This window comes from Eucyclogobius newberryi, unplaced genomic scaffold, assembly GCF_026437365.1.
Source record: "Eucyclogobius newberryi isolate DKJ021-1_F unplaced genomic scaffold, fEucNew1.0.hap1 SCAF_15, whole genome shotgun sequence".
Lineage (NCBI taxonomy): Eukaryota > Metazoa > Chordata > Actinopteri > Gobiiformes > Gobiidae > Eucyclogobius > Eucyclogobius newberryi.
In genome coordinates this window covers 19287859-19304631 of record NW_027315779.1, presented here as the reverse complement: position 1 = coordinate 19304631, position 16773 = coordinate 19287859, and the positions used below count along the sequence as shown (strand labels likewise).

The 16773-nt window shown below is 43.4% G+C and overlaps 1 protein-coding gene across 3 annotated transcripts in view; it reads right to left on the bottom strand.

Moving 5' to 3' along the window:
* Positions 1–16773, bottom strand: part of gabra3 (gamma-aminobutyric acid type A receptor subunit alpha3) — an 83192-nt gene that overhangs the window by 5304 nt on the left and 61115 nt on the right. For all 3 annotated transcript variants that reach the window (XM_072446547.1, XM_072446548.1, XM_072446549.1), the window contains exons 5-9: positions 15112–15332; positions 13190–13272; positions 12661–12804; positions 1958–2110; positions 9–214 (exon numbers count right to left, since the gene is read on the bottom strand). In XM_072446547.1, the coding sequence (XP_072302648.1) occupies positions 9–214; positions 1958–2110; positions 12661–12804; positions 13190–13272; positions 15112–15332 (807 nt within the window). The remainder of the gene's footprint in view (positions 1–8; positions 215–1957; positions 2111–12660; positions 12805–13189; positions 13273–15111; positions 15333–16773) is intronic.

The following is a 16773-nucleotide window of genomic DNA, read 5'->3' as shown; positions in this document are numbered from 1 at the left end:
TGACTTACCCTTATTTCCATGCCCTCTCTTTTCCCATCCCATGCCCAGCTGCGTTTGGTGAAGTAGTTGACTGTTGCAAACTCAATCAATGCAGAGAAGACAAAGGCATAGCACACAGCCATGAACCAGTCCATAGCCGTGGCATAGGCCACTTTAGGGAGGGAGTTTCTAGCACTGATGCTCAGGGTAGTCATGGTTAGGACAGTGGTGACCCCTGAGGATGAAATCAAAGGATCAGTACAGAGCATATATGGTCAATCAATATACAAGGAAATACAAGACATGTATTAACAATAACTTAGTCACTTCATTGTAGAAATTTTGGACAAGCTTTTTCCCTTATCAATTGCCTTTTTCTTTTTATGTAAATAACATAGAGGCGTTGAAATCCTTCAAATCTCTACAATAAAAATATGACAACAGATGTGTACATTTACAATCAGAAATTCACAAACAGTGGTAAAAAGACCATTTGACAGAATTCATGCAGTTATAGAGGACAGTGAACACCTGGAAAACAACACAGATATCAAAGAACGAGTGACAAAGCCCCAATGGCCCAAATTAATTATTCTGAAAATGATTCTCTCAGGAATGAATGCCAAAATGTCCAAGCTCATTGCGCTCTGCAGCCTTCATACTCAATCAATGTACACAGAAGGGATACTGCAACCCAACTGGGCATATACAAGCAATCACCTTATATGTCAATGTGTTCCAGAAAGGTGAAAATACATCCAATACATTTTTATTTTGCTGTAGAAGCACAAAGTTGACTTATTGGTGAAGGTCAGTCATTAAGATTGATGGAGTCCCTTTTCATGTCACATTATAGATTTCTTTGTGGTTGACATTATGTGAAACAGATAAAATGAAGTTTTGGATATTCCAAGCTATTTTTAGAAAAGAGGCCACAGAGCGGAGCTGAGTGTATGTCAGAGTAAGAATATTTGTTGTCACTAGCATTTGTTATTGTTCAAATTGAGATTGATTAAGATGAAATGTGGCTGTACAGGTTTTTGTAAATTACTGAAATAAATCTCTCTTCATGTAATTTTTCTTGGTAATTTTACTTAAATTAAAGATTTTTTTTTTTAGATTGCACTTTTGCTGATCACTTTTCCAGTAATAGTTGTAATTATTATGTATGTGGCAGGTTATCTAATGCCCTTCCATCTACATACATGCTTCATTTCCTATTCTTTATGCTAATTATTGCACAAACACCAATACACGGAGGTCAGGGTCAGGTCACTGTAACTTATGCAGCAAAACAAAAACTAAAGTCGCGCAGGAAGGGCACGTCTTGTCTATAAGTGAAGCTGATCTAAGCAGACAATGTTCTTAGCATGAAGTGTGTGCAAGTGAATAAATTACATATAACCCCATAATAATGTGTTTCCACATTATTATATTCACTATACAGAGGCTACGGTCAAGTACATCACTGAACGTGACAAACAACAAGGATTAGACCATCATGGGCATTGTACCGCTTACCTGGTTCTAAATATTCCCATTAGCATTTCGATTTCGAAGTAAAAGCCTGGATAGGTTAAACTGTGTTCAACAACAGGGGCTCCTCTCTGGAGGACTAAATGGGATTGACTGAGATCTAAGATTTCTAATGCTTACCCGTGAGGATTAAAAAAAGAATGTTAATTAAGATGGTCAAGTTGGTAAAGTTGGTGATTTGGTCGAAAAGGTTTTAGGAAATGCATTTGTTCCAATTGCACATTTTTCCATTAAATGTACCATAATTTCACAGAGATAATTACTGTTTATGCAGCTTAACAAACACCAAGCTTTTGTTTATGACTTTTTATTGCGTTCATCTTTACAGCTCTTACACCAGCTATGTTAGAGTCCAGCAAGTCTTATTTTCCTTGCACTTATTGAGCGGCCCTGTTGAATGAATTATTGAGTATGTTGAATAAGGGCACAGTTTAGCACTCACCAAATACAGTCCGCGCAGGAACTGACTCCCTGTTTAGCCAGAAGGAGACCTGAGACAGTATGACAGTCATGATGCACGGGAGGTAGGTCTGAATCACAAAATAGCCAATTTTTCTTTTCAAATGGAAATATGTTGTCATCACTACATATTCTCCTGGGAGAGACAGAGGGAGACAAAGACAGAGAGACACATCATTATTAATGGAGTTGTAGCCAGTTGTGAATTAAACTAATACATGTAGTAACTTCAATTCCTGTCATTAACCAGAAAGGTAGATTGATTCATTTTAAAAGCATGATGTAAACTGTTTTGCTTTCTTGTCATGTGCCATAAACATTCCTAAGGCCAACACAGATTTGGGCTTTGTGCTTTTTGGCCAAAACAATATCAATATTTTTAATAACTTTGGCTCAGGCAGAATAATAACGTCAGTGAATCTGCAGTTTGATTTGTTCCCTCTTTGCTATTGCCCCTGTATCTTTGAGAGCACTTGATATTGAAGTCCTTCTCGCTCAGCTCTGGCCAGTGACGGCAGCACAATGACATAGTTCACAGCCCTGCAGCGGCCGCTCTCATTGCCATGCCTGTAATCTGTGTAGCTCTGATATGAGAAAACAGCCCCTCAGTCCCAGAGGGGTTGTTTTCCTGAGCAGATTCTAACTAGAGCTGAACTGGCTCAAAGCTGCCGCTCCCACTGCTCTCTTTAAACTCCATCAGGTTTAAGGCACAGCTAAAAATGAGATTTTCCTGCAGCCAGAAGCCGATCGACTTTTATGAAAGGTTTCATCTCAGCCCCTGTGTGAAGGTTGCCCTAGTACCGAGTTGGCCTTCTTCTTTTGAAGCTCTTGACAAAAGGATTTCACTACAAAGAAACACAACAATAAAGATGGGTTCTTTAGAGCTCTGGGGGTGCAATTACTTCAACAACTGTTCTTGTCACTGTTTGCTTCCTTTAAAAAAACAACAAGGTCGTCAACCTTCCTCTGAAACTGCATTGCTCAGGGTGCAGAATGACATTTGGATAGTATCTGATAATGGGAAATATACTACATTGGTCCTTCATGTTACAACAATGGAATCTCAGGTAGTGCACTTGATTTGTTCGCATCGTATTTGTCAGAGAGAACCTTCTCCATTGTGTCCAGCCCTAACAACTGTGTATCAAGTCCTTGTTATCCCATTTCATTGAGTGTCTGCGTGATGTCACGCAGGCACTATATGTTCTTGTATTTCACGTATTTTCTATTATTATATTTTCCATGATTTTCCGTTTAGCCAGTTTCAACTCCTTAACGCTTCAACCGATTTCAACATGTTATACCTCATTATGATCACTTTCACAGTAGTACGTGTGCTATTACTTTTGACATTTGAACAACTTGTACTTTTTGCAGAATGTTCAAAAGTATTAGTACTTTTTCCTCATTTAAAATGAATTTGGGCATTATGCTAAGGCCCAAAGTCACTGGGATAGGCTCCAGTCACCCGCGACCCCAAAAGGAAACAAGCGGTAGAAAATGGATGGATGGATGGAGTGTTAGCGGAATTCTTTAGCCTTTATTCTTTAGAATTTTGGGACGGAGCCAGTCGAGCGAGAGAGAGCGAGAGAGCAAGAGAGCGAGAGCGAGAGCGAGAGCGAGAGCGAGAGCGAGAGCGAGAGAGAGAGAGAGAGAGAGAGAGAGAGAGAGAGAGAGAGAGCGAGAGCGAGAGCGAGAGCGAGAGAGAGAGAGAGAGAGAGAGAGAGAGAGCGAGAGCGAGAGCGAGAGAGAGAGAGAGAGAGAGAGAGAGAGAGAGAGAGAGAGAGAGCGAGAGCGAGAGCGAGAGCGAGAGCGAGAGCGAGAGCGAGAGAGAGAGAGAGAGAGAGAGAGAGAGAGAGAGAGAGAGAGCGAGAGAGAGAGAGAGACAGACACTCCAGCAATGGCTTCAGCCATTGCAGATTTTCTAGTTCAAGATTTAATTGTGTCTCATATCATACGCTGATAACCTCCAATTACACTAGTCTTTTAGTCCTGAGGACGCCAGTCTCAACACACAGTTGGAATATTTAGAAGCCTTTAGTATTTACTTAGAAAGCTCTTCGTGGCTATGCCCCTGATTATTTAAGAGCGCTCATTCATTCACTGGCATGTCCCAACAGGTCATAAAGATCAGCCAATCTTTACAGATAAGGAGTTATTATACCAAAGACCATTATAACCCTCTGACTGAAATCTTTATCAAGGAATTTAAAACAAAACTTAAAAAGGGAATGATATCTAAATTGTATCAATGCATTAATAATCTGAATACATACTAAATATATTAGAAAACAAAAGGCAAAGCAAACCTTGTGTTGACAGATGAAAGAGTGGAGCAGGTTTCCAAAGTGGGAGTCTGAGCGCTGATATCAGTCAGATAACACAATAAAATACTAAAATAAATGCAATTAAACCTTATTTTAAATGAATTTTAAACTTGAAAATTATTACAGACCTCTATTTCATTTTGCTGTGGGGGTTCCCAAGTCGCTCTTATAGTTATTTTAGGGATCCTGGCCTGAAAAGTTTAGAACGCATTCACTGGAGGACCACAAAATCTCATGTTTGGAGAGAATTGTGCAGGAAAATTGATCATTTATTTGGATAATACCATGTCAAAGTGCCCATTTTTCACAAGGAAATACTTGTGAAAGTGGAAGACTGCAGCCAAACCACTATCACACATTTTGGGACTGTCCAGTGGCTCAAAAATATTGGACTGAAATGAACAAGGCAGACATTTACATCCCTCTCAATTTTAGAACTAAGTATTTGGGCTTCAAAACTATTGCCATAGACTTAATAAACGGATACCTTTGGAACGTACTTTTTGTGGCAGGAAAAAAGGCCATTCAGACAGGCGTTTTCTACATCTACATCATTTTCTGAATAGTCTTCTTGCTGTTGTTATTGCTCATTTGTGCAGGTATCAATACTATCAATACAGGTATCAATACTTTTAGAGTGATCACGAGCTTTATCAGAACATAAGACTACATGATAACATAAAGTATCATTACAAAGTATCATTACGAAAATGGCAATTGTTTGTCTAAAAAAAAAAGGTTGTTGTCATCATCTTGGTATTGAAATCAGTATTGAACGTTTAGCTTACTCCATAACTACTACCAGTAATCAAAACTAAAACTAGTATCAAAATGAAATATTGTCTAATACAAGTCTTGGTATGATATATATTTATAGAACAATACACACTGACCAAAGGAAAGATGCATTGTACCATTGTCTTTGGGCAGGTTGAACATGGTCATTCTAAAGAGGCTATAATTATCTAGTGTTGATTATCATGTTCTATTGATTAAAAATAGTTATCTTTTAATTATGATTACAGGCAAAATTGGTATGAATTATTGGGCCTTTTCTTTTGTATTAGAATCAAGTTCAACATTTTAGTTTTGTTACATCTCTACAGTCTCATTGTTTGGATCAGTTTCCAATCTTTTTGTCTGGAAGCCCAAGCTTTAAGTCAGGCTCAAGCACTAACTCTAACACTATTCACCTTATTCCAGAAGCACGTCTGAGCACCGCCACATAATCCTTCTTCTGGTTGTGTAAGTGAACATAGGGCTGCCATTCTACACAACGTTTTGGGCCGCCTGGTGAATCAGTGCATTGTTGGCTTGTTGGTCATGTGAACATTAGACATTTTACACAAATCAATCTACTTTAAAGCACATTTTAGCGGCAAGACTTTTCTCGTACTCCATTTAAACCAATGGAGTTCCTGCTGGACCGGAAGTGGCGATCATACGGGAAAACGAGGGAAAAGTGGGCGGGGCAGAATAAGGTCAATGCTATAGTATACTATAGTAGTACATTATTATTAGGCCCAAGCGCCACAAGCTGGCGAGAGGCCTATTAATCTCGTAAGGCCGTGCGAAGCACGGCTGCGAAAGTGCGCACGTAGTGCACACGAAATCGAGCGCGAAGCGCTCGCCCACTTCCAAACACTCACTAACGCACTCCTTCACTCATGCACGCCCCGTGCATACTAATTAGTAGTAGGAAAATGGAACATTACCGTTGTAAACGGGCGAAGCCCGTGCAAAAGTGCGCACTAAACGAGCACTTTACATCCCCATATAAAGCACTCATTTGCCCTAAGTAGCTCACGAATACATTCCCCATCTCTTGCATGTTCCGTGCATATAAGCATGTAATGCAAAAATTGAACATTATTACTGTATAGAGGGCCAAAAACACAAAGTGGGCGGAGCCCACTCAAAATTAACGAAAGTACCCGCCAGGGACCCACACCATGAGGTAGGAAAGCGCGAGCGCTTTCCGAAACATTGTCTTTCTTCTTCTTCTTCTTCTTCTTCTTCTTCTTCTTCTTCTTCTTCTTCTTCTTCTTCTTCTTCTTCTTCTTCTTCTTCTTCTTCTTCTTCTTCTTCTTCTTCTTCTTCTTCTTCTTCTTCTTCTTCTTCTTCTTCTTCTTCTTCTTCTTCTTCTTCTTCTTCTTCTTCTTCTTCTTCTTCTTCTTCTTCTTCTTCTTCTTCTTCTTCTGACCAACCCCCCATTTTTTCACCCAGTGAACATTGACGAAAAGTCACAAAAATTTGCACACCTCTAAAAATCGTGCCTCTCTACATTCTGGCTATTTCCCTTTTCTAAAATAAAAAAAATTGGCGCGTCAGCGCCCCCAAATGTACCAAAAATGCATTGAGAGACAAAAAAAATCTGATCGTAGAATCATGAAATTTGGCGCAGAGGTAGATGGTGACAAGAGAAGTAAAAAATATTATTACGGCAACGCCGTCCGCCCAACCAAATGTCGGCCATATTGCTTCAAAAATGGCTAAACATGACTTCGGAGTTTTTCCAAACTTCGTACTTTTACGAACTCCTCCCAGGGCGTTGGCCCTAAAAAGCTGAAATTTGGTGAAAATGCTGATAAAGTCCGAATTGCGTCAAATTAGAATCAGTTGTTAAACTCTTTGCCCTAAACCTACTTGAAGTGAAATAAATTCATTTGGAGCCACAGCGCCCCCTACAGATTTTATATGGAGGTTAAATGTTTAGTTTTGAGAAATTATATGAAATTTGACACACAACTCAATTTTGGCATCCCCATCAAAAAAGTCAACGAGACCCATGTCATAATTGTTATGGCGTTGCCGTGACGATGACTGAAACCTTCCATGTTATTCCAATGGGGAAATCGCCAGAACATGTTTACACTTTAGACTTTCACAAACTCCTCTTAGGGCGTCAGCCCCATTAACCTGAAATTTGGTGAGACTCATCTTCAGGGGTGGACCATCAAAAGTTATCCACATTTTTATTCAAAGAGTCACGGTGTCTGTGCGGCAAAGCCGCACATTTTGCCAAGAATTCAAAATAAAATAGCTTTTTGATGGTAAAACAAAGGGGAGAAGATGTGACAGCGTCACAGATTCAGCAGTAGGCGTAATAAAAGGACAATTGGGGCGCGTTAGCGCCCCCTCCTCTTGCGGCGTGGCGGCGGCGTAGCGAGGGCCGATCATTGCCGCTTGCGGCTATATTTATATATTGTTTTAAAGGTGCACTATGTATCTTTTCTGTAGGAGGGGCCGCCACCAGCAGGGGGATGTTCTTCATTTGCCTGGAATGTCTGGATCTTGTGGTTTTCAAGGCGTTTTTGAGCAATAAAAACACCTGTAATTGAATAAATGGAAGATGAAGTGAAGTGAAATGTAAGTGCTGAGGAACATTACATGAAAACCAATGACATCTCTATGGAGACAAGCAGGTGGCAGACCCTTCACCTGAAAAGTTACACAATGCATAATATCGTCCATCTTTAGCATCTTTAGCGACAAGTTACAACAAATACTATTCAAATACTGCTCAATTTCACCTGCTCTTAACATTTGAAACCATTCCAAGGGTGTTAGATAAGATAAGATATTCCTTTTATTGTTCCACATGGGGAAATGTCATTGATGCAAAGCAGGTAGATACAGAGGAAAAGAACAGATCACTTATAGGAAGTTTGAAAAACACTCTCAGTAGAAGATCTCTTATAAAAATCTTAGGATGTTCGCCGGGATAACGTGACGATCTCCGGGTAAGACGACGGTTCTCTGCAGTTTCATGAGTTCCTCCTTTGTGTAAACGCAAAGTGCACCCCTTAGTGCACCCTTGGTTGGGAAACACTGCTTTTAGATACTTTTTTAGTTAGCTTAAATCTCCCCCAAACTAGGGAAATATATTTATGACTTTGCTTTCGAGCTGTCATCTTCAAAAGCTTGTAGAGTTATTGAAGTCTGAGGGTTAGTGCTTTCCTCTGCTTATCCCGCCCTCTTCAAACAACTACGAGCCGCTGCACCGGCGTTTCCACGCCCGAACACCGGCTCCGCGCTCCCGCACCCGCCGCCCCGGAGGTCTGTACCTGGGCGAAGGTGTGGCCCCAGCCCGCCACAGGAGCAGACACGGAGAGCGGGGCACCGGCTCCACCCGGAGAAAAGCAGCCCCATACAACCAAGGTACAGCCCCGTTTCTCTGCTTTCCCCGCTCCACAGACGGGGGCGATCTGGTCACAAAACTGGACTCAAATGCGTCTTGATTGGGCTTGAGCAACGCCGGCGTCTGGTATGTGGACTGCCACTTCTGTCCCAACGTCTTTGTTTTGTTAGTCGTTTCCATTGTTTTGTTTTGTTCCCGCGTCTCTGTGTTGTCTTCTGTCTACATCCCTGTTCCTTAACTTCATCGGACATTACTGCACCGTCCATCGCTCATCTCCTCCCTCACTCCTGGACTATCTACTGCCCTAGCCGCCAGCTAACAGCTGGCTGAACACCTGCGGAGGTCCGTCATGGTATCGCGGGGCCTCCCTGCCGTGCAGACAAGGTCTGGGGCAACCAACGCCACTCACTCCACCAGCTTCAACACCCGGTCCACTGCTGCTTTTTCACAACTCTCTGCCCACCAGCTTCTAGTTAACCAGCCTCTAGCCACCGCCAACATTCTAACTGGATTACTCTCATCTGCTGCTACGTTCCATCTCCTCCTCGGACTATCACTCCCACGCCTCCAGGCCACCGCTCCACCAACTTCTCGCCTACTCACCTACACCGCTGCTGACCTTCACCTCCTCAACCATAACCACCGTCTCCCAGCTGCTACTGCCTCTGCAGCTAGCTCAGCTGGGATCCTTCGCCGGCCCCGCTACATCCACAGGGGCTCTGGTCTCTCCCATAACCAACACTCCAACGACGGCTCACCTATCCCCTCACTCTGGACTAGTTTTCGCCCCCCTGTCACCCCCACCTGCCGCACTGCCAACCTCAGCAACCTCCGCCCCCCCACCCCTGCGCCCCCATCCATCTCCGCGCCCCCATCCATCTCCCTTGCACTGCTGAACTGCCGCTCCCTCGCCAACAAATCACCTGTTATATCTGAACTGCTACTGGACAATAACATTGATCTGCTTCTCCTCTGTGAAACATGGCAACAGCCCCTGGACTTCTATGCTCTCAACCAAGCCACTCCCTCCAACTACACTTACACTGCCAAACCCCGCCTCTCCGGGCGTGGGGGAGGTCTTGCTGTTATTCATAAAAAATCTACATCCATCACTGAACTGAACCTCAACCTTCCATCCATCTCATCATTTGAATACCTCGCCTTCTCCCTCCCCAACTCTATCACCGCTATCCTGATCTATCGTCCCCCAAAGCCCCACCCCTCTTCCCTCACTGAATTGTCTGAACTCCTCACCATCGCATCCTCTCTCTCTGCCCGCCTCCTACTCACTGGTGACTTCAACATCCACATTGACTGCCCCAACGCCCCACTGACATCCGACTTCCTCTCTCTCCTGGACTGCTTCCATCTCACCCAACATATTGACTTCCCCACCCATACCAAAGGCCACACTCTGGACTTAGTCTGTTCCTCTCTCCTACCCATATCTAAGCCCCACCCCCTCCCCTTCCCACTCTCTGATCATCTCTGCATCCTTTTCTCTGCCCCCCTACCCTCGCCCCACAACCCCAAAAAACGCACCATCACCTACCGCAATATCAAGTCAGTCAACCCCCTCACGCTCTCCCAGCTCATATCCTCTGCTTTCCCCCCTGACTCCCCCCCCTCTTCCCCCGACGACTATGCTGTCATGCTCAACACCACCCTCTCCGACTCCCTTGACTCCCTAGCCCCCTGGAAAACCTCCTCCGTCTCATACATCAACCCCGCCTCCTGGTACACCCCTGAACTCCGCACCATGAAGCAGACTGGCCGCCAACTCGAACGACTCCTCAAAAGAACCCGCCTCACCGTCCACGCCGAAGCTTTCAAATTACACATCTCCTCCTACCGTGACGCTCTCCAAGCCGCCAAATCTGCCCACCTCTCCACCCTCATCAACAGCTCCCACCGGAGCCCTCGCACCCTGTTCTCCACCGTCAACAAGCTGCTCCAGCCACCGGACATCACTCCACCCTCCTCCCCTGACCTCTGCAACTCTTTCCTCCTTGCCTTCAATGACAAAATTTCCAAAATCAACAGCTCCATGACTGCCGTCTCCATTAACTCCATCACCACCCCCACCCCTGCCCCCCCTCCTCTCCCTGACCACCCACCCTTCCCTGCCCTCACCACCTTCTCCTCTGTTAACTCCTCTCATATCATAGACCTCATCACCGCTTCCAAAACCACCACCTGCTCTCTCGACCCCCTCCCAACGACCAAGGCCTGCCTCCCTGCTCTCATCCCCCATCTCACCACCCTCTTCAACCAGTCTTTATCCCTCGGCCATGTTCCTTCCATCTACAAACTGGCCTCCATCACCCCCATCCTCAAAAAACCCACCCTAGACTCCGCCAACCTCTCCAACTACCGCCCCATCTCCAACCTGCCGTTCCTCTCAAAAACGCTGGAACGCATCGTCGCCGCCCAACTTCACACCCACCTCCAGTCAAACAACCTCTATGAACCCCTCCAATCTGGCTTACGCCCACTTCACAGCACTGAAACAGCCCTGGTCAAAGTACTCAACGATCTCCTCACCTCTGCAGACTCCAGGGCCCTCAACATCCTGTTACTACTAGACCTCAGCGCAGCCTTTGACACTATAAACCATTCCATCCTCCTACAAAGGCTGCGCCAACTGGGTGTTGAGGGCTCTGCACTTGACTCAGGGCTCACATCCTACCTCACCAACAGGCAAGAGTTCATTTCCCTCTCCGGTCACTCATCCACCCTCTCCCCAGTAACGCAGGGGGTCCCCCAGGGCTCAGTCCTCGGCCCCCTCCTCTTCATCTGCTACATCTTCCCCCTTGGTCACATCCTCCGCCAACTCAACCTGGACTTTCACTGCTACGCTGATGACACCCAGATATACCTCACCACCAAATCCACCCAAAACCCTCCCCTCAGCCACATTGAAACCTGCATCTCTACAATAAAATCATGGCTCACTCTCAACTTCCTCAAACTGAACAGTGACAAAACAGAGCTCCTCCTCATTGGCACCAAATCCACTCTCAATAAAACTGGTCCCTTTTCACTCAGCATCGACACCTCGACCATCACCCCCTCTACCCTGGTACGCAATCTCGGTGTCATCATGGACCCCACCCTCTCCTTCACTCCCCATGTCAGCCACATTGTCAAGACCTCATACTTCCACCTCCGCCGCATCGCCAAAATCCGACACTGCCTCACCCTCCCCGCTGCTGAATCCCTCATCCATGCCTTCATCTCCTCCCGCCTTGACTACTGCAACTCCCTCCTCACTGGCATCTCCTCCCATTCCCTCCATAGACTCCAAATGGTCCAAAACTCCGCTGCCCGCCTCCTCACCCACACCCGGTCCCGTGATCACATCACTCCCGTTCTCCGCTCTCTCCACTGGCTCCCCATCAAGCAGCGCATAAACTTTAAAATACTCCTCCTCACCTTCAAAGCTCTTCACCACCTTGCCCCCCCCTACCTGTCTGACCTCCTCATCCCCCACCGCCCCACCCGAGCTCTCCGATCCTCCTCCTCTCTCACCCTGACTGCACCAACATCCCGACTCAAAACTTTTGGCGACAGAGCATTCTCCCGAACAGCACCTCGACTCTGGAACTCCCTCCCCCAACCTGTCCGCCACTCTCCCTCACTCACAACATTCAAATCCCGCCTAAAAACATACCTCTTCACCCAAGCCTATGACCTCCCCTACCCCTAGCCTCCTCTACCCCATTGCCTACACTTCTACCCCCTGTTACATCCCCATCTTTTTCTCTCTACTTCTTCTGTCTTGTTCATTTTATCTGTATATTAATGTGTTCTGTACGTGTTGTCCCCCCTGTCTGTAAATACCCCCCCCTTTTTTTATTATGTTCAGCGTCTTTGGGTCACTGAAAAGCGCTATATAAATAAAAGTTATTATTATTATTATTATTACAGGAGGAAACACAGGGGGGAATATAAGCACTTTGATTAAGTGCGACAGATAAAAGCTTTCTTGAGTTATCTCTCTGAAGGAGTCTTTGAAATTAAAGATGTACTAATAATCAATAGTACTAGGTTAAATACTTTTATGTCATTCAGTATTCATGAAAACAAATTATAAAAATGTGGGTTAGCCAGAAACAGATTTTTTTTGGCAGAAGTGCTCTAAAAAGTGTGGATATTTCTGGAAAGCATGACACTCCTTAAGATGCTATTTTAAACGATATAGATTTAGAGTAGTACCTGTGCTAGAGCTGATGGTCTCTTTGCCAATGACATGTCCCAGTAAATCATACTGGTTGAGTCGGGAGCCGTCCTCTGCAACCGCCACCGACTTCTCATCCCCCTGAGTCCACAAGTAAATCACTTCGTTGTTGGTGTAGGCGTCTGCAAAGAAACATAACATTTTATTCATTTATGTCCTTTTATCAGAAATGACTGGCTGTGCTAAAATAATTCTTCAGGCAGCACTAGTTCATTTTAAAAAGATGTCATGATGTCTGCTGTTCCCAAACATGTGTGACCTGATACACTTCAGAATATACAGTACATGTTATATCCTGATATCACAAATGCAATACATTGACCGCCAGTCACTCTAACATTTAATACAGTTATTTTGTTGTTTATTTGTGTGAAAAGTTTTAATTTGTTATTTATGAACAATAGTTTTGCATTAATGACAGATCTTTTGCACTGGGAATATTTTATTAATTTGCAGATGTGTTACAGTTGGGTGTTTGTGTTCTGTTTGGTCTCTGGGTTTACTTACAACTCCCAAATTTCAGAGGACAGGCGTGGGCATCCATCGGGAAGTCCTCTAGGTGCATGGGGCACTCGGCGTGAATGGTCAGCCTGAACGTAGAGAGAAAGCAGTAAAATAGTGAGAAATCATGGGAGCCAGCCTGTTCTTCATCTGACATATAGACTATTCTTAGTGCAATAGGTGGATCTCTAAATATAATAAAGTCTAAAACTGTGTAGGGGAAACTCAATAATGTTAGGTTGGGCTTCAACACCTTCATGTTTATGCATTAGTTATGATCAATAAGAAAAGTGAGCGTACTGGTTTGTGCCTTTGTCTGGCTGTGTTCTAACAGTGGAGGTTATAGATTTGGACTAATTGGTGACACATTTGGGAAGTGAGCTGGTCCCCTGGCGCTGCACTGCCGCTGACTACGGCTTTATGAGGCTCTGAATATTGACTGTTATGTCCACATTGTCTAAAATCTGTGTCAGAAATGAATGAATGAAAGTAAAGTTGGCTGACCCCCTTCCTTTGTCCATCTCAAGGAAGAAAAGGCCTTCAGGGATTAGCATGAGTTTTACAGTTTTGTTGTAGTTTATGCTTTACATTGGGTTACTTGAAGTACTTAAGAATATACAATATTTCTTTGCCTCATATGGTCCCCCAAAAAAATATCCGTGTTTCTTAGGTAAAGCTATTGTATGGCATTCTATGTTACAATTGAGTAAATGGTAATATCAGTGTAATTTTGCACATTTAAGAAAAATGACTGTCTCGCTGGCGCAGCTTGAAGTGCCTCAGTCTCCACACCAATTAATTATTCACAAATTCATTGCCAGAATATTAATCTGAATTTGCCCATAATATCAATGAAAACGTATTATTATGGATTCCCAAAGTAGAATAATAAATGGGGTTTCAAAATGGCACTTCTCTCTTTTAAATGGTTACGTCTTTAAAACTGAGTCCATAATGGGAAAAAGTAATGTGACTGAAACCTATGAACAGAATTGTCTACTGTACATTTAGCCAAGATCCCATATTTAACTGACAAATGAACACATTTGAACCTTTTTGATACTTTAATACCTCTTCATTGTGGCCTTGAACAGGAGGTTGTAGTAGTTGTACCCTCATATTTAAATCATACTAAGGGCTGTGATTGTGTTAATTAAGTGGAAATACTACCATAATTATCCCTCACTTGAGGAAGGAAATGGTCTCTTTCTCATTTCTATAATTTTAATGTGAGAGAAAATGGTGAGTAGCTCGAGTGGGAGTAGTTCGTCTAACAGGGACAAAACTGAATTCAGAATACAGGCCTTTGAAGTGGTTGTCAGTTCAGATTCTGCATATGAGAGTATTAAAATGTCAATCACCTCACAAAGAGAACTCAGGGAAAAATGATTTACTTTTTACAACTTGGGAGTTATAACTTAAAAAAACCACAACAACAACAATGAAAGTGTTATAAATTAAATATAGAAGCATTGGTTTGGTATAATGTAAACAAGATGGTCCTTGTAATATAGTCATTAGTATGTTGAGTGTGATTCTTCCTGAACCTTGGCAGAATTGCAACGGCATTACATTTACTCATGTGGGACCAAATTATTAAATTCTTTTACCATTTCATGTAGGCCCTTGGAAATCAATACTGACCTTGTGGCAGAGCATGGTAAAGATGATTTTTATTGCTGTCTCAGGGAAACTTTAAGCCACTGACATAAAACAGCACAAACGGATTTTCAATTTAGGTTTAGGTCAAAATGTCCACTGTACCATTCTCCCTGCTTTACTACCGTGTGTTAGTGCAGAAAGAAGAAGCGCTTTATTTAACTTGCACCGTTAAAACTTTATAACTTCTGTCTACATTTGCTACTCCACCTTGAAGACATTGTCTGCTAATACTTTCTTGTGAACATGTGTCTGATGTCATTTCTAACCTCATGGTGTAGAGGAGCGTGCCGTTGTCCACAAGCCGGAGCAGTTTGTTTGGAGTTGTCATATTGTGGGCCACCGATTTCTTGCCATTGTGAAAGAACGTATCCGGAGTCCAGATCTTACTGGCCAGCAGGTTATTTAGAGGTAGAATCTGCATGGGTCCATCAAACTTGAGCCTCTCGTCTCTCCAGCTCTGGCGAAAGAACACGTCGATTGTGTACTCCTGAGGGACACAGAGGAGAGGGAGGGAGAAAATCATTGACTTTTACAGTCTGTAGTGATTATCCTTCCTTTCTTAGTACAGTGTCCTGTATCTGGCGGTATCAGGATACATACATCAACATACATACATGTTGTGTCTCAAAGCAAGAAAACTAAAAAAATACATATGAATTTCTATATAGGATTTTTTTTAAATCAAGGTCTTTGTGAGCAGACGGGCGAAATGTAAATATCATTTCGATTTCAAAAGATTTTTTCTTCCTTGTTTACCCAAAACGCACCACGGGAGGAGGAGGGGGGGAGACGCGACGCGCAGGTGAGTGTAACAGTAGATTTAGTGTGTTTTGCATTGGTAGAACTGACGCTTCTAAGTGTGCATTCTTAGTCACGGCAAAACACGCTGGAGAAAATGTGGTAAACGGGTTTAAAATGTGTATTTGTATCTTCTCATGCTCTCCCTGGATCGCGCGCAGGGACGGAGCCGCTTCGTCCCTGACTCACGCAGGATTTTGACGAAAAATTGCTTCACATGCTCTTATCTTTTGACTTAATATCGCTTTTTATATTTCATTTAATGCTATTTTGCCTTGTCGGCGGTATTTTATTTTAAACAAATTTATAATAATTTATTTTATTTATATTGTAGAAATCAATAATCTAAGTGCGGCGGATCCGTAAACCAAGTAATAAAATAACTGTGGCCGAAACAAAAGAGCCATGGAACATCCCAATAAGCTGCTCCAGTTCTCGTGTAACAACTTCACTCTGGAAAACCCATCAACTCAGAATTCCTACTTGGAAACTCCTGCAACGTTCTGAAGTGGACTCGAGTTAGAAAATCCAACATGGCTGCATCCCTGCGATTTATAAAGTTTAAAATATCCCACAGTTAATTAGTAGAAAAAGCTTCAGTTGTAATCATCTGGACTCAGTTTGAAAAAATAGACGTTTCGACTCTCATCCAAGAGTCATTGTCAATAACAGAATTTAGATCGAGAACTCCGATATTAATACTGTTCTGTGGTAAGACCCGCCCATTGGGAGGAGCCTTCCTGAAGTAGAAAGAGTTGTTTGTTTCAACAGAAACTCCCCCCTTGTATCTACCGAGCTAGCCTATTCAGAATTTTAATGGCCTATTAGAATCCTCTTTGTCTTTGTGAGACCCTGGCTCAACCACCCTGAGTACCTGATTAGCATCTAAATGTCCTGGTCCTGGTCCTCTACCTTTCCAGGGGTTCAGTAACCCATTATAAATAACAGGAAGATTAAACCTTAGCCCTCCATTTCTGTTTAAAGAAGGTCTTTCTTTTTTAACAAAAATAGCTTCCTTGACTCCTCTTTCAAACCATCTTTTCTCCCTGCTTAAAACCTTCACCTCACCGTCTTCAAACGAGTGATTAGAGGCTTCAAGATGGAGATGCACGGCGCTCTGTGGTCCTGAA